Source organism: Cydia amplana, chromosome Z (genome assembly GCF_948474715.1).
Source record: "Cydia amplana chromosome Z, ilCydAmpl1.1, whole genome shotgun sequence".
NCBI classification, from domain to species: Eukaryota; Metazoa; Arthropoda; class Insecta; order Lepidoptera; family Tortricidae; genus Cydia; species Cydia amplana.
In genome coordinates, this window is record NC_086096.1 from 31,576,942 (window position 1) to 31,601,092 (window position 24,151).

Consider the following 24,151-nt stretch of genomic DNA (forward strand, 5'->3'; position numbering starts at 1 on the left):
TTCTGCATTTTTTGCTATTTATTCTGTAAACATGTCACAAAAAGAAAAAACTCTTATGATATCGATACGACTCTTTGTTTAGGAGCGAGCTCAATAAATAGATTTAATATCAACACACAAGTAAATGGCCTTGCCAGGTTTGAACCCGGGATCTCGTGCTTCGTAGGGTCAACAAGGGCCATTATCGACTAGACTAGGAGGACTTTGAAATTAGAAAAAAATATATGATTAGATTGGATAAACTTTATTGTATATCTAACAAAAGCATAAGGGTAAAACAAAGCTCCAAATAAATGCTGGGCGGTCAAACCGGATAAGTCGTGCAAATGGCTTTAATACACTGACTACGAGCTTTAGACACTCAAAAATGATAATTTCACGGCTGACTCCCCTAGTGCCGGGTTTGGCCCGGGTTACAGGTTACGGTGGTAAGGGACGTTCTATTTTCTCGGGACGAAGCGGACCGAGCCTCCATTGGCGGGCGCCAGGAACACGGCATACGGGTCAGCCTTGAGCTCGTAGGACGAGACCGGCTCCACGCGGTACCTGTGCAGCAGCTGCGCGAGCGCTGCACGCACTTGCATCAACCCGTAGCGCTTTCCTGAAAACAAAACTGTACCGCTCAAATAACAATGTCATAACTACTTATCCATTTAATTACCTTGCAGATTCGCTGAATTTAAAAATAAAGGCGAACTAATTTGCGCGACCTCTATGTATGTTGGTTCAGAGATAATTCTTTATCATGTGAACCGATTTCAACAATTATTTTTTATTTGAAAGAAGAAGGTATTTTTAGTATAATCTTATAGATATTTCAAGTACTTATAATAAACACCCGTAAAGGGGCTTAAATTGCTAGTAAAATTAGAAAATGGTTTTTGATAGTTAATTTTGCTTCAAGTTATTTTTTTCTCTATGAAAAAAAGAAATGGTTTTGTAATGTTCAATTCGACTAGACTTTGAAATTTTGCCTGCTGTTTATATTGGGCATTTTACATAATGAATAAAAAGAAAAAAAAAACAATCCAATTCCTATGTGTTCGGGTTAACTTTGTTCATAACTATTCCAAATTTAAAATCTATAGCTTCAGTAGTTCTCGAGATATTTAGCAATGTAACAGACAGACGGACGGACGGACAGAGTCGCACCATAAGGGTTCTCTTGTCCTTTTTTGGTACGGGACCCTAATTAGCATGACCCTTCGAGTCAAGATATCTTAAACCTTATTTAAATGTTAAAACCTTTAATAACAGCCAAATTCGAACTTTAAGATACGTCAAATGTAAGATTGAAACGATATAGATCGGATATGTCAGTGTCAAACAAGTGTAAAAAGTGACGTTTCTTAAAACAAAAATGTCACTTTTGACACTCATTTGACACTGACATATCCGATCCATATCGTTTCAATATCTTATATTTGACGTATCTTAAAGTTCGAATATGGCTGTTAGTCTCCATCACTTTACTATCGCCTACCTACTAGTAAACGTCCTGAATCAAATAATTTTTTGTCAAAAATCGAGGGCAAAGTCGACGTTGCCGATAAAAAAATTGGTCGCGAAGTGCGTAGTTTATGGTCAGTCAAAAAATTAAAAAGTTAAAAACATTGCAGTCTCGATTTCGGGACTGCAATGTTGCATACAAATTCCATTATTTGTCGAGTTCCAAACTTTTTAAAAGTTGAAATGGCCATATCAAATGAAGGCATAGTAGGTCCATGAAACAGCCAAACAGATGATCAGCACTTATTATTATAATGTTGGTACCGCGACTATTTAGGTATCTCTAGGTTATGCCTCCTTCCTGTGGACATCAATAAATAATTGGACTTCGAAGCTAATTTTCTTTCTGAGCCCTCATTAGGTATGTTTAATTCATTTACCTTTTAAAAGCTATAATACATACTATGCACCCGAATCGTTACTATTTGTAGGTAAGATGCCTGTTTTCCGATTTGTTTTTGACCCAACTACATAAAAGTTAAATTTTCCCTTACATCGTCTATAACAAGCCTTCTCACAACACTTTATGTAGGTGCCTACGACATGTCAAGTATGGATGTGAGACGTTCAATACGTCTTGATGGCGAACAATTGAGGTCACAGGCTCACAGGGTTCTAATTTTAGAATATGCTTGGTTTCGATCTAATTAAGATAAGATACGCTTCAGTTTGCGAAACCCAGATTGGTAATTTGATAGAAGCTATTATGCCAACTAACTTGCATTATGGATAGGTTAGGTACTACCTACAGACTTTTGTTAAATCTATCCATGGCGGATCCATTTTATTATCACTTTCTAATAGCTAAATTAATTATATATAAAGTTTTTAATGCTGCTGTATCTTTTAATAGTAATCACTATTCTAACAATTTAAATCACTAGTTATAACACTTATAAGTACTTATACAAAATCTAGGTACTCATAAAAATCCCGTTATAAACATAAACATGAAAATGGATGCTAATTCTTAAATATATTAGTTCATTGGGAAAATAATAGAGATTATTTTATATTAACCCATAATTAGTTTATGCCTTCTTGCATTGGTTTTAGGGTTCCGTAGTTATATTTTAGAAAGGAAATCGTACAGTCAGTGGTTTCTTTGTGCCTGGTTTGTAAATTTCTATTCACACTATTGTTCACCCTTTTGATCTATGTGTACCTATAATGTCAGTCAGTCAATCAGTCAGTGGTAAAAAGGTTGATTATTAGATGTTGACTTTTAGTTCATACCTATGCAGAAGTGAGGTCCCTCGCCAAAGGGCAGGAAGGTGAAATTTTTGTTATCGTTGTCGGATGGGTTGGCGAACCTCTCGGGACGCCACTTCTCGGGCTCCACGTGGTACTTCTCGTTATAATGCAGCGCCATGACGTTCACGAATACGGGGGTGCCCTTCTCAATCACTATGTCGTCCGTCAGCTGGTACCTGTTCTTGCATTTCCTTTCTAAATACGGTACTGGCGTGTTCTTCCTCATTGTTTCTATAAACGAATACTGAATTAGTCTTACCACTCTAAACTTAGTAAGAAGTTGACCGTTGATTGAGAACGTCAATTTCATATTGTTTCTGTTAATATGTGCCGGGAGGTCCGTATTTAAATATGTAAGTAGGAATAACTTTATTGCTGGTTGCAGAGCCACTCGTCTGTACATACCTCAACTTTGAATTGATCAACGTCGGGTTTATTTCCTAAACCAAACAGAGTCGATATAAAAAAAAATACAAGGCAGTTCATTCTCGGGGACTGATCTTATGTAATCGAACGCCCGAGTCTCTCTGTCTGCAGGCTCTGCAGCCTATAAAACCAAGCACGGTAAGCAATTGCCAACCGTACCTGGTTTCAGCTAAAAAACGAGAGTACGGCTCATATTATTTTAATCGGGCTTAAACGATATGAAAATTACTTATTAATCATTATTCCGAGGATTATTGATATATTTTTGTACTATTTATCGTTACCAATGTTGCCTTTATACTTGGAAAACATAAGCGACCTTAGGGGGCATTCGAATAAACGACAGGAAACATAAAAGTTCCTTACCGCTAATGCATGATGAGAGATACTTGAGCTCTAATAAATTATCGTAGTCCAAAATCTCTTTTCCCTTTTCCTTTAGTGCTGTGTCAATTTCATTGAAAAGCTTTTCCTGCGGAATAAGTAAAAAGGACTCACTATGTTACACTTTGTTAGATTTATGAATGATAGAGAAGTCTGCTATTAAAAGTAATATTGAGACAGCTAATAATATTTTAATTACACCTACTACAGCTAGATTCAAGACAGAGGAATTGGATATTTAAAACAAGCAGACATTTTGTATTATATACCTCATCTAAACTAAACTTTAATAATTATTGATCAATTTGTCAAAACAAGTTCTAACCAAGATACCTATCTATTTAGTAAGTACGAGTTATAATTAGTGAAATCGCGTTTTAACCAAGACGTATATAAAACTAATTGTTATTTACAAAAGTGATTGGTTACTTGAAACCGCAAATTTTATATACAACCGTGCTCGCAGATTAACACAAGATTATTATTTTTATCTGTGTATTTATGCTGTGCGATAATTTCTTTAAGCTGGATAATTCGTTAATGAAGCGTGAAAGTTAATGAAGCCTGAAATGTTGTATTATTTACTTAAATCTAATACTTTTGTGCCTAATATAACAGTGGTTTGACAAGTCCAATTTTATATTTAGAAGACATAAATAGCAATATGGTAAAATTTTTCATACGCAAGGCAAACATTGTAGATAGCGCCACCTACAACAATGCAAATACGTTACATGGCATGAGGCATGAGGGGCACGCGGTTTTGTATGGAAATTGTAGGTCTTCTACATAAAGGGATGTTTGCAAAAACAACATAACTACAATAAAAATAAAACTTCTTGTTGGAGATAAATATTTTATAGATGATTTAAATATATTGCTAAGAGTTCAGGAATATACCTACCACCATTACACATTTAAAAGATATTATTTTATTTTGGAAAAAATATAAAACTAGTTGTTCTCCTATGTTCAGCGAAAATTGATGGTTTCGGTGTCATCTTTGTGTTCTTAGATTACAAAAGTGATACAAAACCATGCTTGTTAACTTGATTGTCTCAAAAAGTAGGTATGGATGTAAATCGAATACGCCTTAATACAAAATAATGGTCTAGAGACCAAAGTGTATGACATATACATTATTACAGACCCGCAAAAACCACCAAGCAAATTTTTTGCTAAACATTTAGATTTTTTTTGCCCCAATTATGTAACGTGTCCTACCATGGGCTTTTGTTTATTTAATAACTTATCTTAACCTGTATATTTCTAAAATAGGGATGATGACACGTGTTGAAATTTATAACAAAATCTAGTAAAATGCAGCAAATGAGCAATTTATCACAATATTGTGGATATTAAAAAAATATAAGGAAATAATACAAAAATACAGCACCTGAAAGTATCAAAACTTAAGTTTGTGTATAACTTTCAAAAACGAAATAAGTAAGGATACCATTCGATTCCTCACATTTTATCCAAAAAAAGATTGTACAACAACTATTTACATAAACGCAATATTTCACCGACAAAAATGCAATTTTCTTGTTTTGTTCATACTTCAAGATGCGATCTCAGTGACCTTGATGTCACGTTCATATAGCGATTTGTTAGAGGCGTTTCGCGAGTGAAGTACGACTGTCGGACTTTGACTATCATTTCTGACTTTTGTATTGCTTTAATGCAATAGGTCCCATATAGACATTTGATCCTAAAAACAAACCTGATTGATTGATACCATAAATGAAAATTTGTCATCTAGCCTATTGTAAGCGACTCTCATATGTTTTTGTTCTATTCAGATCAATGTTATAGTGATATTCGGATGTCACAATAATAGAGTCGCAGTCCCCATCCGAATGTCATTTTTAGACTGATATAGGCAATATGGGCATATAGTCCACTGTTTTTATTGTTATTAGTGACGAAGATAACCTTTGAGAATCAATATTATTTATTTTAGTTATTACAAGTCTGTGCTGAAACTTTATTGAATGACGTTTCAACCGTATCACTGGACAGTTTTGAAATGTATTGTAAGGATTAGATTCTAAAGTTTATTACACACCCAGAGCATATTTAAGCTACACATTGCTGGGTTAAGTATAAGTTTGAACAATCGTATTCTATAATGAGTAGGGATTGTAAGTTAAATTAGTTTTGTTCGAGAGCCGGCTGCTTTTTGCAGTTGCAGCTGGTACTTACGAGTAAACTAGGAGCCAAGACGCTATTATGAATTACATTTGACTGAGTTTTATTAAGAATGAATTTCTAAGATAAATAAACACGTCGCAGTCTTATAAATGGCTTCTTAATTTCGCGATAAACCAAAACTAGTTTGCCATACAAAGCTTTTGCATATCATTATTACTTAGGTACTTTTCAGTGTACATAGACTACAGATAAGCAGAAGAGTAATAAATAACCTACAGATAATATTTAAAGTGTCATTTTGATTTGGCTAGGCTAGGTAGGAAATAATTAATTGTTACTTTTCGACTAATATAAACTACGTTGTACAATAATAGGTGCATAGTGTTTGTGAAGCAAATATAAAAGTTCAATTAGGCACCTAGTTGACATTCACATGTGAAAAATAAACAAACATTATTTTCATACAATAATATAGTTTAGGTACAGTCGAAGTCAAAGATATGTTTCCATTTTTGCACCTTACTCCTTTGTGATAAGGCGAAAAATGTAAACATTAACTTTTTACGTCGACTGTATCTACTTAAACTAGGGAGCTACCCTACCTGTGCTTCAGGATGATAGGCTAGCTCATGTAATGTGTAGCTGAGGGTCGTAGATGAAGTCTCGATAGATCCTAGTATAAATACCGCCGCCTGTGCAAGCATCAAGTCGTCAGCTAACTCTGAAATGATACACATGCAGCTTTTATTGTGTGTTTAGTAATATCCGAGAAAAACCGTATTAATCCAAAAATATTTACTTTAAAATGTTTAGGGTTAGTCCAAGCAAACCTGCAGACTTGGCAAGCGACACAGTGTGAAAGTGCCACCTTAACGACAAATTGAAAATATTACGTTTACAGTGGCACTACCAGACTTGTCTCTGCAAAGTCGGTGCAGTATTATTAGTTAGACGGGCTCTAGCATTAAAATAAATCACTTCGCCACTGCGCTAATAATACTGTTGGGCGTAATCATTTAACTAACTAGATCCAGACTCGGCGGGGAGTTTCACATTTTCCTTTAATTTCAGTAAGTGATTAACGAGATCTTTATCGTTCGACACGCCGGTCTTATTGCGCTCGTCGACAACGTTCCAAAATAGTTTTCTAATGTACTCTGTTGCGCCTCCAGAGAAGAATTGTAATCTGTAAATAGAATAAAAGAAGACATTGAAAGCCGATCAGATGCTAATGAATCAACACGAAAGTTCATTTTCAATAGCTTTAAAAAATTATGAAGTTTTAGACTTCCTATTTTTCATAAAAATTAAGTAACCTATATAATATAAGGCGAAGTCTCTATACTTTATAACAGATGGAGCTGAAATGAGACTCTATGTGTTACAAGCTTAAAAGTCACTGACATTGTAAAACATCCCCTTGATAAAATGCCTGCCATCTTAGCACAATTTTATTGTTAAGGAAATGAGATTGCGTGCAGGTCAAGTGTTGAGTTTCGTCCAAACGCGCAGGGCAGCAAGGAGTTTTACGAGTACACTCGTATAGCGCACAATCGAAATCATACTCCACACGCACATAAAACGTAAGATAATGTTCACCTACCTTAGCAGTTTCGCCAGAAAAGGCATAAATAATATAGTACTGAATTCAAGTCCTCGCCAGAAAGTCCATTTCACCATGTGGCTTGTGATGAACCACAAAGGGGAGTCTTGGTCGCTAAGGCGGCTAATACGTAGGCCGAACACAGTGAACGCGACCGTGTCAGAGGCGTACATAGAGAACACTTCCTGAAAGGGGAAAACTAGGGGTAAACTGGGGAAAGATACAGCATTGGTTACTCTGTTAAACAAAAATGTTCCTTTTGCCCACAGGTTCTTCAATTTTGATTTAATTGTAGCAGTTAATTAAATACCTATTTCATTAAATCAGTGCAAATTATAATGGTATCCAAATTTTGTCATACAGTGTAACTTGGAATCAAGATACAGCTGGTACAATCTCAAAGACTGGAAGACATAATTCACATTTGCACAGAAAATACAAATAAGAACATTAAATCTGTGTATGATCTATTCAGAATCCTATTTCATTGCGAGTTACCTTAAGATTGACATCTTCCTTCCTCTCGATAAAGTTGCGCTGCACTCTTTTCACGAGTTCTGTCGCGTTCATGTTCATTAGTTCTGTGACTTTTCGGAGCCGTGATGACGTGAACATGGGCGTTAGTTCTTGTCTCATCGATGCCCACATCGGGTTCTAAATACATAAATCATTAGTTTAGTGAAATTCAATTGAGAACTAATTAATTACCTACCACAAATCAATCTTGTATCGGTATTCCTTTTCCACGTTGAAAGATTGAAATAACGGTGACATATTTTTATTCAAATACACTCGGGTATATTCGGGAAAACAGACAGTTTTTTAGGGTTCCGTACCCAAAGGGTAAAAACGGAACCCTATTACTAAGACTCCGCTGTCCGTCCGTCCGTCCGTCCGTCCGTCTGTCACCAGGCTGTATCTCACGAACCGTGATAGCTAGACAGTTGAAATTTTCACAGATGATGTATTTCTGTTGCCGCTATAACAACAAATACTAAAAACAGAATAAAATAAAGATTTAAGTGGGGCTCCCATACAACAAACGTGATTTTTGACCGAAGTTAAGCAACGTCGGGCGGGGTCAGTACTTGGATGGGTGACCGTTTTTTTGCTTGTTTTGCTCTATTTTTTGTTGATGGTGCGGAACCCTCCGTGCGCGAGTCCGACTCGCACTTGGCCGGTTTTTTGTACCGATGCGGTGTAATATCCGGCGCTTTTGGTAACCTAATCCTAAACATTGGCATAGGCACCTCTGTTTATTACTAATGGGACTTCCTTCTGCATCTAACCCTCCAGCTCAGAAGACAAGTTAGCCTTATTAAGTCCTATTTCCTCATGTTTTCCTTAACCGAAAACCAAGCGGTACACAAATATAAATTGATATTTCGTACGTATGTTAAGTTCCAATAAACTCTTGGTACGAGCCGAGGTACCAACTATATTTCCAAGGAAAAAAATTCCAAGAACTGGTTTAATGTTCAGTGAGCAGAACGCAATTGTGAAATTAAATGAAATGAGCACAAGCACCTACATATTGTATTTTATTTGCTTCTACCGACTGAACATTTTACTAAATTACAGATATTAACACCGAGTCTCTCGCATATTATTTTACACACATACTTTTTTGTTACTTAAGCTTAATAGCAAATTTTTAGTTGCTATACGTAGATAAGTACCTATTTAAATAAAAATATCTGGGATACCGAGCTTTGCTCGGAAAACATATAAAAACTACAGAGATAAAACCTAGCTAGATCGATTTTTTTCGATAACCCCCATATAGCAAATTTCATTGAAATCGTTAGAGCCGTTCCCGAGATCCCCGAAATATATATACATACATATAAATATAAAAATATGTAAATATACAATAATTGCTCGTTTAAAGGTATTAGATACATAAAAAATATTTATTTCAGACATGGAAATTACTATTTATTGACTTACCTTTATTGTGAAGAGATTCAGCGATCCAAGCGGATCGGCGTGACCCGAATACAGGAACCTGTCTTCGAAATTGCCGTAATCCTTGACGAGTATTTTCCGAGCAAGCTCCGGTGTCTGCACTACTAGCGTGGGTGTAATTCCTAGGAACATACCGACACAATCCGTAGGATACTTCTTACTCATCTCGAGAAAGAAATCAGATACTGATTTTCTCATAACAAAACTTAGGTTTCCTATGAAATAGACGGGCTTCACGTAGGGTATACCGCGCTTCTTCCAGTAATCATATCTTTGCCTTAGAATCCAAAATAGGGCGATCAACGCGGTGACAGCTGCCGTTAATAGATATTGCGTTACTGTACTCATTTTCAAAACGTCCATGTAGGCCCGCAGAGCGAGGTATAATGCCGGTTTATGATATGAGTACTTGACGACTTAAGGAAATATCTTAGTAGAGTTAATAAATTGTTGTCGGTCAAGCGTCGTATAGTCATCGGTATCGGTCGGATTTTTATCTATGACGTAATAGTAGATTGTTCAAGTTCAAGTTCAAGTTCTTTATTGTATGTAAGAATCAGGTTACATTGCAGGTGGAATATACAATGACATATTTAGTTACACCGAAACTTTACCTTTTCAGGTGTACATACATTTACAGTATATATATTTAGTTACATATTAGGAACACTCATGATAAACTTAAATAATCATTTATGCAGTAAAAATATTTTTCTATTAGCCACATTTTTATATTTGCTTTGAAATGCTCAAGATCCATGTCTTTAAAACGATCAGGGGGCCGATTTTTGAATTGCGACCGCTCGATTTCGTGTATTTCGTTCAATAATATCTCCACTACTAGGCATTTAAATTCTACTAATAGAATTTAAAACGAGTGGTCAATACCACTGGAATCCCAATGTCTATCGCTCGTATTTCAAAAATTAGCATTTCGCCGTTTTCCACCGATTTTCGAGTGACAAAATCGAGCGGTCAAAATTCAAAAATCGACCCCCAGGTAATTTGTTGTAAATTGTGATACACATAAGTAATATAGGCGTTGCTTGCCGTAAGTGACAAGTTAACATATGGCCTATGTAACCTGTGTCTGTATTTAGGTCTTACTACACGAGGACCCAATGATATATTTTCTGTGAACAGATATTTATATTTGTGAACAAAAACTGAAACTTCATAGATATAGACACAGGGGAAGGTAAGAATATTATTTTGTATAAAATATGGACGGCATGACTCAGTAGGACTAATCGAAAAAATGGCTTTAATACAGCGGTTTTGAACAATAAATACATTATGTTTGTCAGTGCAGTTTCCCCAGATTACTACGCCATATCTTAAAATAGAATTTACATATCCATTATATGCTATTAACGCTGCTGGAATGGAAATGTTAACCAAGGGTTGAACCCGAGTTAAACACTCTACTTTTCATATCGAATGCGAGGAAACCAAACGAGACAAGTCAATTTTGCAAAATCAGTAATTCAACTACCTAATAGACTTACGGCCATGATTTTTTTCCTTAGGACTTACTTCCAATCGGAGACTTTACATGTGTGAAGATAAATAACCCTAGCGATAAACATTTAGATTGCGATATTTACGAACACGCACATATTTTAACAAACCAACTGCAGTATTTTAAAATTATTTGTTCAGTATAGTATGAAAATCAGCGGGATTGCCTCTAACTTTTTAATTTTTTACTTTTTCGTTATAAAAGCCGTAACAAATTACCGCACCGCACCGCGATCTTGGTGCGCCCCACCACGTAATAACATAATCAAATTATTTTAAGAATTTAAATATTAAATAACAATTGAATTAATGAAATAAGCAATTTTTATCTTGTATTTTATTTTGTGCTAAAACCCATTTAACTGTGGCTGATGGCTGAAGATTTTGTATTTGCTCATTTACGCAACTGTAAGGTTTAAAAAAATTCTTTTGGTGTATTCCTTTTGGTTCCCACCTTGTGTAATCGAGTAAATACAATTCAACAAAAGAAATCAAGAATAATTTATTTTAACAATTTACTTATATCATTTTCGATGAAAAAAATTAAATACGGGATTAGTAAAATTGAACAACCACCAATAGTTTTAAGCGGGGAAATAAGACACTATTTTTTCATTTTGTTTTTACCCCGTTGCTCGTGGGACGGGGACGCAGAGTACACCACTTTTCTGCGCTAGAGCAGAAACGTATCACTTTCTGCGCACTTTTTAGAACAACAACGACCCATGCACTTTCAGAGCATGAGATATGAAAATTTTATTTATATAATCTGTAATTCTTACATAACAAGATAAGTTTCTTTGTTAATTTAGAATATGGGATACTTAGTTACCTACTCTCCGAAGTAAAACTAGGCGGTGTACACATTGGACGCGGATTGTCATCACTCATAATAATGTGCGGCGCGGTGTGGCTAGCGGATCTGCATCAGAAACGTTAGCGACAGTCCAAAACGCAGACATATTCGCAGACAAGTGGCCGTCCCTACAACGTAGTATCAGGATTTTTTAAAACTCTACCTATGTTACTTAATATCAGATTTTTTTTAAATCTCTATGTAACTTAGTAATGTGTGTAATACAAGTGTACCTACTAATTTTATGATATTGACTACATATGTATTAACAGTATAAGTGTCTTGGCTGTAGCTGTAAATACTTAGTGTTTGCCTGAATAAAGACTAAAGAATCAGTGTGACATCAATCCGCGAAAGTTTGACGTTTTCAAAAACCACATGCGTAGGTAAACTTGAGGTTGATTCTAATTTAACAATTTGTTATCTCTCGCTAAATCTCAATTTAACACTTTTGATTCGGTTAAGTTGTGTTCTAAAGTATGGGGAAGACAAACAAATTATAGCCAGCCTTTTATGAATGTAGTATGATACCTTTGGGTATGGTGCTTTACGCACACTAGCGTCCCAATCCCTGCCCCTGCCGCAACTTCTCCTTTTAGTATGAAATATGTCCCGGTTAACAGTTTATTTTTAGCACCATACCCAAAGGTATCAATCAACCTTTGGGTATGGTGCTTTACGCACACTAGCGTTCCAATCCCTGCCCCTGCCGCAACTTCTCCTTTTAGTATGAAATATGTCCCGGTTGACAGTTTATTTTTATTTATGGGGAAAGTATATAAAAAAGTGTCATTGAACGAAATAATTATTATTAAACACTTGTCAAAAAACGGTTATATTAATTTTTTTGATATGATGTACCATATTCATGTTATAGCTAGATGAACTTGAACAAAATTTAACCGTTGAACAAGCTGGTTCTCCCCATACGATTTCTGTCAGTACTATCACGTACTATGTTACATTGAACTTCAACAAGTTAATACATGACATGACTATGGTGAGTCTTAGCAAAAAGGGTCATATAACCTTTTTTCTTTAAAATTTATTAACCTCTATCCGCCCAGAGACCTATAAAAAGGTTCCATGTCTCCTCCTGTTCCATTCTAATTTGAACTTTGTGTTGACAAAATAAAATTTCATTTTGCTTGGCAAGGTTTGACGTATGGGCGGCTAGAGGTTAAGGATTATTTCTTACCTTCACACTTTTTTCTTAATTCTAAGACTTTTCTTAAAAATAAAAAAACCGTCAACCGGGACCTATTTCATATTAAAACGGGGGGTTGCGGCAGGGGTAGGGGTTGGGACGCTAGTGTGCGTAAAGTACCATACGCAAAGGTATCATACTATTCATAAAAGGCTGGCTATAATTCGTTTTTCAAAAAACATAATTTAACGTTTAAGTTAATTTGGACGTACGTACGTTGATGTTTACTCAAAAAACTGTTTAGATTACATAAGAAGTGTCCTTTTTAAATACATATTTTTTATGTTTTTTCTAAACTAAGTAACGGCTTACAATTTTCAACTATTTACCTACATTCCAAATTTTATCAAAATATTCGAGCAATTTTACTCCACTGTGCTATAGGGACAGACAGACGGACCGGCGGACTGACGGATAGACGGAATTAACGAAACGAAACGGGATCAGTTTTTGCCATTTTTTGTTTTGATATTTAAAATTGAGATGTAGAATTCATACTCATACTCATAATCTTTATTGCATATCACATTGTATCTTAACCTATTGCATAGAATCGTGTACAACATGACACCCTGTAGGGCACAGCAAACAGTTTATTCAAGAGGAGATCGAGTTTTTTGTACAAGATTATTTACTTAAATGTTATTTATTGTATAGGGGTACTTTTACAATAAATTACAACAGTACTTATCCTGTACAATTCGGAAAATTATTTTTAGTTTTGCTGTATCTGTTAGCAATGTTTAGCCGCATTCAATGTTGTTTTGAATACAAAAAACATTTGAATACCTAAATTCAAATGTTTTATGAATCTATATTTAAAGTATGATTTTTGATTATTTATAAACCTTACGCACCATTAACGCTTGTATCTAAGTCTAATGTAGGTACGGTATAGGTATTGTTAACCCGTGAGTTCCCACGTGTGTGACGTCACCATAAGCGTTCTGGCTCAAATTTGAGCTGACAGGTTAATTATGGAGAATAACATTTTTTCTTATCTTCTTGCCCGTAACTCCAACCTCTGAACATCTTCAAGTGAATTAATATATGATATGACTCGGGCTAGGCAGTATCGTATAATTACAAGATTAAACGAACTTACCTGTTAGTGAAATAAGCCCTAAACATAAAATAAAACATTGCAACTTTTATGACCTCAACAATGTCCGGCAGAAATAAAATAAAACATATTTCCTTAAACTGAGAATGAAGTAAGTAAGGGTATTTCCATAGCACGGACATTACGGACAAGCATAACGAGGAAAATTAATAACCTGCATCTTCCTCGTCGTTAGCATGTTGTGCGGTTAATTGAACAAAACAACCAATTCGTGGTACAGGAACATATGTAGGTTATTACTTATTATGTTTGATTGCTTGTGCTTCAAATATTCTTTTATTTATACTTATTTTAAAATATGAGCTATGTTTGTAACAAATATAAATTACTTTCCTACATCTATGTGCAATTGGTCTCCTACGAGGCCGTCCAAGGTACTACAATGTCATATCTCTAAGGAGAGTGGGGGAGGGAGGGTAGTGGTTGATGTCCTCGCCTGAGTTAGAATCTGGATTGGTGCCTGCTGCCTGCGTAGCGGACATTTTCAACTTGCATAGTTGTTGGTTTGCTTTGAATTATTTAGGTAACAACTTAGTAAACTATGTCTGAATCATGCACTTTCGGCAGTAATTTCAGTCCACGGAATTGGGCCTTTTTTGTTTTAAGTCGTCCCCTACACTTTTCTTTCAAATTTGGGATTTTTTATGTTATTTCTACTCAGAATCATGAGCTCTTTTGATCCAAATAGGAGAAAAAAAGTGTCCCAAAATTTCCATACATTTTTCGTACTTTCCATTCCGCGACCGCCATACAAAGTCTATGAAAAATGGTGACGGAATGGAAATAAAAACCTTAGGACACTTTTTTTCTCCTATTAGGATAGAAAGAGCTCGTGGTTCTGAGTAGAAATAACATAAAAAATCCCAAATTTGAAAAAAAAGAGTAGGGGACAACTTAAAAAAAAAACGCCCAATTATGACATACATACCTAATAGATATATGACTTAAAATGAATCCCACGGTACATATTGAAATAAACAAAAATAAACACAATGAAGTTAAGGCAATATTAGGTATACTTACCTAATGTCAACATATCAACCTCGTAATATAGCGGTAATAAGTTAACGAAGCAAGAAGCTATTTCGTCACAGGGGAGATGGTCCTGAGTAGCATTGGTTTGAAATCCATCTAGGAGGATACTCCAAAATAAAACCCGGAATGGAGTTTCCGTAAGGCGCGGAGTAGGGTCCAACCTGAAATAAGCGGCAGATTCCTGCGGCCGACCTGTCTCCACACGTATTGGCTCGCTTTTCCTGTGGGATAAGACAGTGAAGCCGAGAGAGTAATGCAGGTGCTGGGCATCCCTGCGTTTCCTTCATTCCGTCCCAGGCGGTGTAATGTCTTACGCCATAAATCGTCTGCAATATAGACGCTAAGGCCAATGATGAAGTTAATCAGCATAATGTGAAAGTGTAAAAGTTTAAAGAAACATTGAAGCACCAAGTTTCTGCAACTTAGGCATCGCTTGAAAAACTGGCTCGTTGAGCGCAGAACGGGCGCTCTATAACTACGAGGAATTCATAATGCATATACCTATAGTACAAAGTCACTACCTAACCAAACCGCATTGTACTCTTTATAATATTATTTTTATAATCAATAGAAAATTAGTATTAATTATTACGAAAGGTTGCATTCTGATGTAACTTTTTGTTAATTTTTGTACGTTGCAGCAGTATTATTGATGCAGCTTTACTGTTACAGTATCATTCAACGTTCAATACGTCATTCTTTATCTGATAAAGAATGATAGATACATTGAACGTTTTAATAACCACAGCAATGCGGCAACGTGAGCAACGCAATTTATCAGGGAAATTGACAGTGACATCGACCATTTTCCACTGCTAATAACGATGTACCAGCAACGATGAAGCAGTGCAGCAGGACTGTTGCTGCAGTCGCAATCCGAATGTAACCTAAACTCACTGCACACTGGAAGAGATCCTTTATACAAGTTAATGTAGGTACATATACGTACTACCTAATTATAATAATAAGAAACACTAAAATAACCCAGAGTCAGGATAAAATAAGGAAATATCAACGTAAATACCTTATTACCAGTAGATAGGTAATAATGAGGAATAACTTGTAAGTTACTACTTGTTGTTTAAATATTATGTAGTAACTTGTGATGAGCATTCCATGCTTTACTGGACGAGAATGTTCGAATACTTACTGCCCGCAACTGTGGAATGCTACTAGGACAGACTTCGTACCGAGTGTATACCTAGAACTATGCAATCCTTTTTTTGCCATTATTTAAGTAGGTGCGTGTTCTTTTAACTAGGAATCAATGTCGTCCAATGCAAATCTTAATAAGTATTTACAATTCTCATGTACCGCTCCTAAATTGACTATAACTAATATTAAGATGTGCTAATATGATTTTGACCACCTCGACCGCTTATCGACTGACTGAACTGAACAATGCCATTTGATATGCACACATTCTTCAGAATATTATATCTATAGGTTTTATAATAGGTACGTCGAGTTTACAGAACGCCGATCGGACGACATTTGTCGGACACAGACCAGAAATATTATTGAGTATAACATATAAGTTGCAAGCCTTATACTGATCTTAAAAACCAAAACACGTAGGAAGAGTGTCTTCTCAGCATTAATTACCTCCCCTGAATTGAACAAGTACTTACATAGACGGACAATGGACCTCGTTACGGACTAATTCAACTCTTTGTAGGTACAATTATTGATCTCGTAGCTCGCTGCCATTTAACTGCCAGTTCCTAACCATAAAACCCACTCGCCAAGTTTTGCCAAGTTGCTTGGCGTTTCTTCAGAGTTTATTGTGTTCGAAGTAGGTATATCCCAGTATATCCGCTAACTCATTACCATAATAATTAAGTTTGCACAAGTTCTTTTAGCTAGGAGAGCGTCAAACACATTTATGTAATTACTTAAATGTTTAGCTCTGAAGAAAATAATGTGTTAGGTATCCAATATCACCAATATGAGATTCAAGAAGCGTGTCATCAAAACATCGGACAGTTTTACGGCGATTTAACCGAGAAACTAAAAAAAAAACACCAATAACTTACACTGTGTGTGACATCAAAACCTAATATGATGATTGATGTCAGTCGCGCATGTATTTCGCTCGGACTTGGACCTAGTTTTATGTATATAGGCGCGAGCGAGACGCACGGGCGACTCACATTATTTAGATGACACAATATTGGTAAGTTGGACTTGCAGGCTTATTCGAATTTTAGTTATTTGATCTGTTTCCGAAATGATACTGATGTCAAAAGTGACGTTTTTGGTTGAAGAAATGTCACCTTTGACTCTGACAGATCGAATACGCCTGTTGGACAAGTGGCAAACCCCCCCCCCCCCTTGACAAATCGGCTTGTAATCAAGAGATTACAAGCCGATTTGTCAAGAGGCACACACACACAATAATCCCCTATTGCATTTGAACCATAAATTACTCGCCCTCGTGTTTAAACGCTACACACATTGGCGTGTTATGAAACAGTTTCGACAGTTTCGTTCAGGCATTTTACTTCTGCCTATATATTAGGTATATATTATGTATGGCAGTGTGGCAATAAGGTCCATTGTGGTATAAGTATTATTTATGCTAAAGTAGTCAGACGAACCTACTAATAACCACATACATGTGGCTACCACCAGTTTGGTAGTATCCGTACCATGAGGTCCATGAGTCACCCTTGACAGTGTCAAAACTGACATATATTATTCGCTATCGGGAACGTAACTTATTTTCTATGCCTACATCTCGCTCGCACTAATGTGCGAGTACGAGCGAGATGCATAGAAAGAAAATTACATTGACGTTAGCGTTTATTATATGTTAGTTTTGACTACTTTTGACACTGTTAAGTGTGATTCATGGTACGGATACTAGGTTCTACTAGTAGAATCAATCTACGATAATTCTGCAGTCTATGCACTTTCTTTGACGTGGCAAAGTATATTCATATTTTTGACGTTTATGATCACACTTGTACACTATTGCAAAATGTGTGCAGAGCAAGCATGGTTGAAAAGTGTCCTTCCAATACGTAGAGCAGTGTAGCACCCATAGTAGCACCCTAACTGTATTAAAATGTTTCTCTGAAAGCGCGAACATTACTTGAACCTCACGTAAAAATAAAATTGTTACCGGCATCGGAACTTTAATTTCCCGCTGTCGATTCAATTTACTTTGCTGTTGCGTGCCCGGGACGTGTCACAATTATTTAAACTTATTGTATGTAAGTATATAGTCACACACAGTGTAAGTTTGTATGAAGTACTTTACACAAAAAAAGCAACGGGTTGCACTCCGGGAGTGCCGATAGAAGTGAAAACTCAATGACTAGTCCAAAATGTCTGCAGCACTATGTATAATTGACCCATCCTCCTTTCTATTGACAAACTTTAGTTCCGAAATCGCTGGTCAATGAGCTTGTTTAAAATTCGAAATTCAAATTCGAATAGAAATTGTAAAGTTACCTTGCAGACCTCGCATCTAAATATATTTGGTCATGATATTTTGAGTTTTATTCACCAGTGCTAGAGTTCACTTTTATTAGCGATATCATCAAGATGTAGCTTTATTGAATTATGTCATTGAGTTTTTCTTTATTGATTTTTTCTACTCCCGTACTTTTATTTGTCATTTAAAAGGTCGTACACACACCTTTAAACCCCTATGTTATAGTTGTCAAGACAAGTCTTTAGTCTATTCCTCAAAAAAGTATTTGTGCATACACGCAGTATCTTTTTGGTACTTTTACGATACTTCGAGTAATCACCACTTAAAAAATATTGTATGAAATACTAATTTTGACATAGCTAGCTCATATGGTCTTAGCTGTCATCTCCATACAATATATATAAATAGGTATATATAACCTTACAACGCAAAATATGTATTAAGTGAGATACAGTTGTCACCGTACCCAAGCTATGTGAAAATACTACAGAATAGGTACCTATTTACATTATTGCCTAGATCCTAAAAGTATGTAGGTGGTTGTAGTTGCCTGTTGCTCTATTAACTCTAAGGTTAGCTGGAAGAGATCCCTTATAGGGATAAGTTCGCCTTTGTACCTAAATTTATGTAAATTTCATGTGACCCTGTTTTTGTACAATAAAGTGATTTACTACTACTTTATACTACTATTTTCAACGTTTCAAGTTATTTAGTTACTTGTGACATTCATTCATTTGGCTTTGATATGTCGTTGCTATATGTATTACATTTAATTTTTGCGCGTTAGATTAGAGAACGTACATAAGTGTTTACGTGAAACATTTTAGCGCCATGTTAATTAACCGAGGGGCTTTTAGTCGAATGACGTCGTTTTGTTATCAAATGGATAAAACATATACTCTGTAAATGAAGAGAACTTTTAAGTGGGGGAATGAGGTTTTTCTTAATAATTTAATTACAAAACTAAGGAGCGGAATGCAAAACACACTTATACTTAAAATGTTTATAAAAATATATCTTATAACTACTATACGAATAAAACATTACATACAAATAGACAGATTGATGGACAGACAGGTGGACAGACATGACGAAACTATATGGGTTCCGTTTTTGATACTTTCGTCTGCCTTAAAGAAATAATTATACATGTTTTTGTGAAATGGCACGGAACCCTCGGAGCGTGAGTTTCACTTGCACTTTCATGGTGAAAATTCGAAAATTTTCAACCAAATTGTCATATCTATGGTTCTTTTCACGAGAGCTTGCGACTTGTAAAACACAAGCGGAAGTTTCTTATTACTACAACGTGAGAAAGAGAAGAAACATGATTCGATTGATTATACTAATAGTATCTAGTATAGATTAAATATTAATATAGATCGGCAAAGCAACGGGGAGGGCACAGTTAATAAGTACATAATTATTTATCCTGTGAAAGAAGACCCTCGTTAGGCTTTTATTAGGTAATACCTACCTATGAATTTCCTATTTAAAACCGCAAGTGAAAAATTTTGGTGAAATACAAAGTCTATCAGCACACAAAAAGTGACTTAAGGGGCCCACTGATTAACAGTCCGCCGGACGGTATCAGCCTGTCAGTTAGAACTAAAAGTTGACAGTTCCAAACAACTGACAGGCCGATACCGTCCGGCAGACTGCATTGTTAATCAGTGGGCCCCTTTAGATTCAGCTCAGGCAAGACAATGAAATATCGAAACTGAAAGAAGCAAGCTCATTTTACGGTCGGCTGGCACGAACGGACGGACGTGACGCCCGAGGTTATTGCCCAACAAACAGTTATTCCTTGTGTTTACTCCACTTTTGAATGGTCATCACTTTGTTGCGCCTTTCAACCCACCGAACGTCACTTGCACAGCAAAAGATGATAACTAAAGAGATATGTAGGCAATAGTAACAACAGTTCTCTCACAAAAGTCTAAAGGTCAGTTCAGACGTGAAAATGTGACTAAATTGTGTGGTGCGGACATAAAAGTAAATTGGTTCGCCGATCCCACTATTAAATTGTGTACGTGTAGTCAATTTAATTTATAATCAAATTAGCAATTTCTGGACTGGCCTTAATATACATAATAATGATTATTTGTCTTTGTCATATAACTATTTATAACCTTTAACAATAAAAAAAGATTTCACGAAATGCCTTTTACAAGCTTTTATTTAGTTGCAACTGTCCCGTTGTCTGTAATCAAATCTTGCAAGTCAAATTTGACCCACTTCCCGGTTTCCGGTGAAGCTGAAAATTTGCATACGTGTGTAAAAGTCTGGTGACAATGCAACATTATGGTACCATGGAGCTGATCTGATGATGGAGACAACGGAACCTAATTGTGTTTGGGGTTTTTAGAATTGTCTCGATGAGTATTAGTTGTCTGTGGGAAAAAAAGTACAGTCAGCGATAAAAGCTTGTACCAAAAATGTCATTTTTGCCAAAAACTTATTTTAATTGCGATTTTCATTTATGATCATCGTCAGCAGGTCCACCAAATGAAACTAAACGAAATAAATTCCGATAGTAAATGCACGAGTTACCTATAATACGAGCCTATAATATTTGGAGAACTCCTTTGATTTCTCAAGGGTCCCATTATTAAAATTAACTTGATGACTATGAATGAATGAAATCGTTTATTTCAGGCAACTAGTGGCCCATACATAAATACCTTAAAACTAGCATACATATTATAAAAATATAACTAAACACTAAAAAACACATAATGATTGCGATGCATTACGCAACCCCGCAGTGTCAGGGAACCGGCCGCGGAACCGCCGAAACTTGACACCCTTCGGCCAAAACTCCTCCTTGGTGAAGGTCGCTAGATGTTCAGTCGGAACGGTCACCACAAACGAATTAAAATTCGCATTGTGTCGAGATTCCAACTTCGCGACCCTCAGGATGAATCCGGTTTTTGCTTTTACAAACTTTACGATATCATCGACCTTCGTAAGGTAGTGTAGACGGGACACATACAGCAGCGTCGACGGTGTTGCAGGACGCAGCAAATGATTGGGTCCGGTCGGTGCGGTACCGCACTGGTTCTGACGAGCTGGTTTCCTTCTCTTCTCCGCCTTTTTAAAACCATCTTCGTCGCATCGCGACTCCCTTAGAGCCGGCTGTTGGTCCTTGTGAACATGTTCACGAAGGCTCTGCACCCCTTTCTTCGGCCGCTGCTTAGTATAGGCTTGGACACAGCAGGCGGCTTAGCGGCAGTAGCAGCGTAAGAACGTTCCGGGGTTCCGGGGACTATGGAACAAACTGTAAAGTATACAAAATAAATCAAAATCGGTCTATCCATCTTCGAGGAAAACACAGCTCGGGGCCCTCCTTCGAAGTTTTTAGTTGAGTTAAATAGTTTTAAAGATGATTAACCTGACAAAAAAGAATAACCTCTTTTCATTGCGAAACATCATATTGCAAGCGGTTTAGCGAGACACATCTGCAATAGGTTTTTATATAACCTCACCGGCCTAACCCGGGCAATAACTGCTTGACCGGCAATCCCTAATTTCCTGCTCTCTTTCATCTAAAGCTTCCCATACAAATACCAAGACACTGGTGTGTCATATTGGTCAATATGTCCAACATCCGGTCAGTAAACGGATTTAAGAAGGTATTTACAGAGAGCTGGCAACAACATATAATATAAACATACATAGATATGTACGTACATATGTAGACCAATGGGGTTGGCAACTGTCAAAGGTTTGCATTAGATGGTGCCATTATATCTTGCCCCTTTTTCTATGGATGACAGCCCTTAGGCATAAAATTCCATTAAAAAAACAAAATATTTACGCAATTCTAGGGGTTGACAGGGCAAGCTATGCTGGCGCCATCTGCTAAATACTTCGACCGGCCAACCCCATTATATAGTACAGTCAGCACTTAATAGTCGCTACGCGGGCGAGGTGTTCAAAATGAACTCGACGCGACTTTATTGTTAAGAGAATAAGAGCGCGTCAAGGTAATTTTGAACACCTCGCCCGCTTAGCAACTTCTGCTGATGCTGACTGTACTACATATTTTTTAAACATAAGGGGTGGTACGCTGACAGATATCATCTCGATAGGATCTGTGCGGAAAGAGAAGACTCGTGGAATGTATTGGGCCCCATACATTCCACGACTCTTCTCTTTCCGCACAGACTCTACAATATAAATATTCTCATTGATTGAAACGAACCGTGTTAAATCACTACCTTTATTTATACCGGTTATGCAGTTCCTGTTTATAACAGGGAAAAAAAGTCGTTTACATGCCACCAGATTGCCAGGAAATAAATATTTAAGAACCATGTATTTACGTGCCTGCGAATTCCCGATAACACCACTTGCCACGCACTCACACGGCAAATCCTTAAACGCCCCGCTGTGCTCCGTACACCGAACTGTCATGATCATGAGACCACCGCATCGTAGATTATAGTGTACAGACCATAAAGGTATGTAGGTAAATTGTAATTGTATTTACATTATTTCTTGTGATTAGAACTATGCTTTTCTAATATGACCTCGAACGAAGACAGAGCGTCAATATATCCCGGTTGCAACGGCTCGCTTTGTTTAATGCTGAGCTGTTTAATGTTTAAAAAAAGTGACTTATTTAGTTCAATTACACTCTACACATCGAAAAATACAAAACCTAGACGATAAAAGGTTTGAGATGCTCCAAGCGGAGATTGCGTTTTTACTTCAATTAGTAAGAAAACAAAACAAAAGTGGTAAAAAAACCGGCCAAGTGCGAGTCGGACTCGCGCACGGAGGGTTCCGCACCATCAACAAAAAATAGAGCGAAACAAGCAAAAAAACGGTCACCCATCCAAGTACTGACCCCGCCCGACGTTGCTTAACTTCGGTCAAAAATCACGTTTGTTGTATGGGAGCCCCACTTAAATCTTTATTTTATTCTGTTTTTAGTATTTGTTGTTATAGCGGCAACAGAAATACATCAGCTGTGAACATTTCAACTGTCTAGCTATCACGGTTCGTGAGATACAGCCTGGTGACAGACGGACGGACGGACGGACGGACGGACAGCGGAGTCTTAGTAATAGGGTCCCGTTTTTACCCTTTGGGTACGGAACCCTAAAAAACGAGCGTAACTGCGAGAAGCGCCGTGTTTGTGTGGGGGAGATATACTGCTTAAGGCCGTATCTTTCCCAAATGTATGTATTAAACTGAAACCTTAGTCTATAAAAATTAAGGTACACGTTTCAATACACCACTAACTATCTATTTAAGCATTTTACAAAGAAAGACATGGTTTTTTCTGTGATTTAGGAACAAGATCGTAATTAAAACACGCAGATTAATGAAGCCCTTATATCACTTGGAAAATAACGACGGTTTTTCTGTATTTAACCACTCTTTCGTTTCGCGCTGTTCCGTGTAAATATTCTTATCTCACCAGTCCAGGTTGGTCGAGTCTAGTAAATCTATCTAATCTAATCTAGTAAAAAAAATTAAAAAAAAACATGTAAAATGAATGTAGAACTAATTATGAAAAATTGTTCTTGGCTTGTAAAATCCTTCCGATTACATGTAAAGTAGAATATCTAAATGCCATAGAATGTTACTATACCCAAGATTTTTAAATTGAGAGATCTGTTAACCACTATAATACTAGGTCATCTAAAAAGAGGAAA

The 24,151-nt window shown here is 36.5% G+C and overlaps 1 protein-coding gene across 1 annotated transcript; it reads right to left on the minus strand.

The window, feature by feature from the left end:
- Nucleotides 1–403: 403 nt before the first annotated feature.
- LOC134661655 (cytochrome P450 6k1-like) lies at nucleotides 404–9,695 on the minus strand. Its single transcript, XM_063517801.1, has 8 exons — nucleotides 9,281–9,695; nucleotides 7,829–7,984; nucleotides 7,331–7,515; nucleotides 6,753–6,913; nucleotides 6,330–6,448; nucleotides 3,556–3,661; nucleotides 2,746–2,994; nucleotides 404–601 (listed from the first exon to the last, which is right to left on the minus strand). The coding sequence occupies exons 1-8, from the start codon at nucleotides 9,659–9,661 to the stop codon at nucleotides 441–443; spliced, it is 1,518 nt and encodes a 505-aa protein (XP_063373871.1). The 5' UTR covers nucleotides 9,662–9,695; the 3' UTR covers nucleotides 404–440.
- Between the last annotated feature and the right edge of the window lie 14,456 nt (nucleotides 9,696–24,151).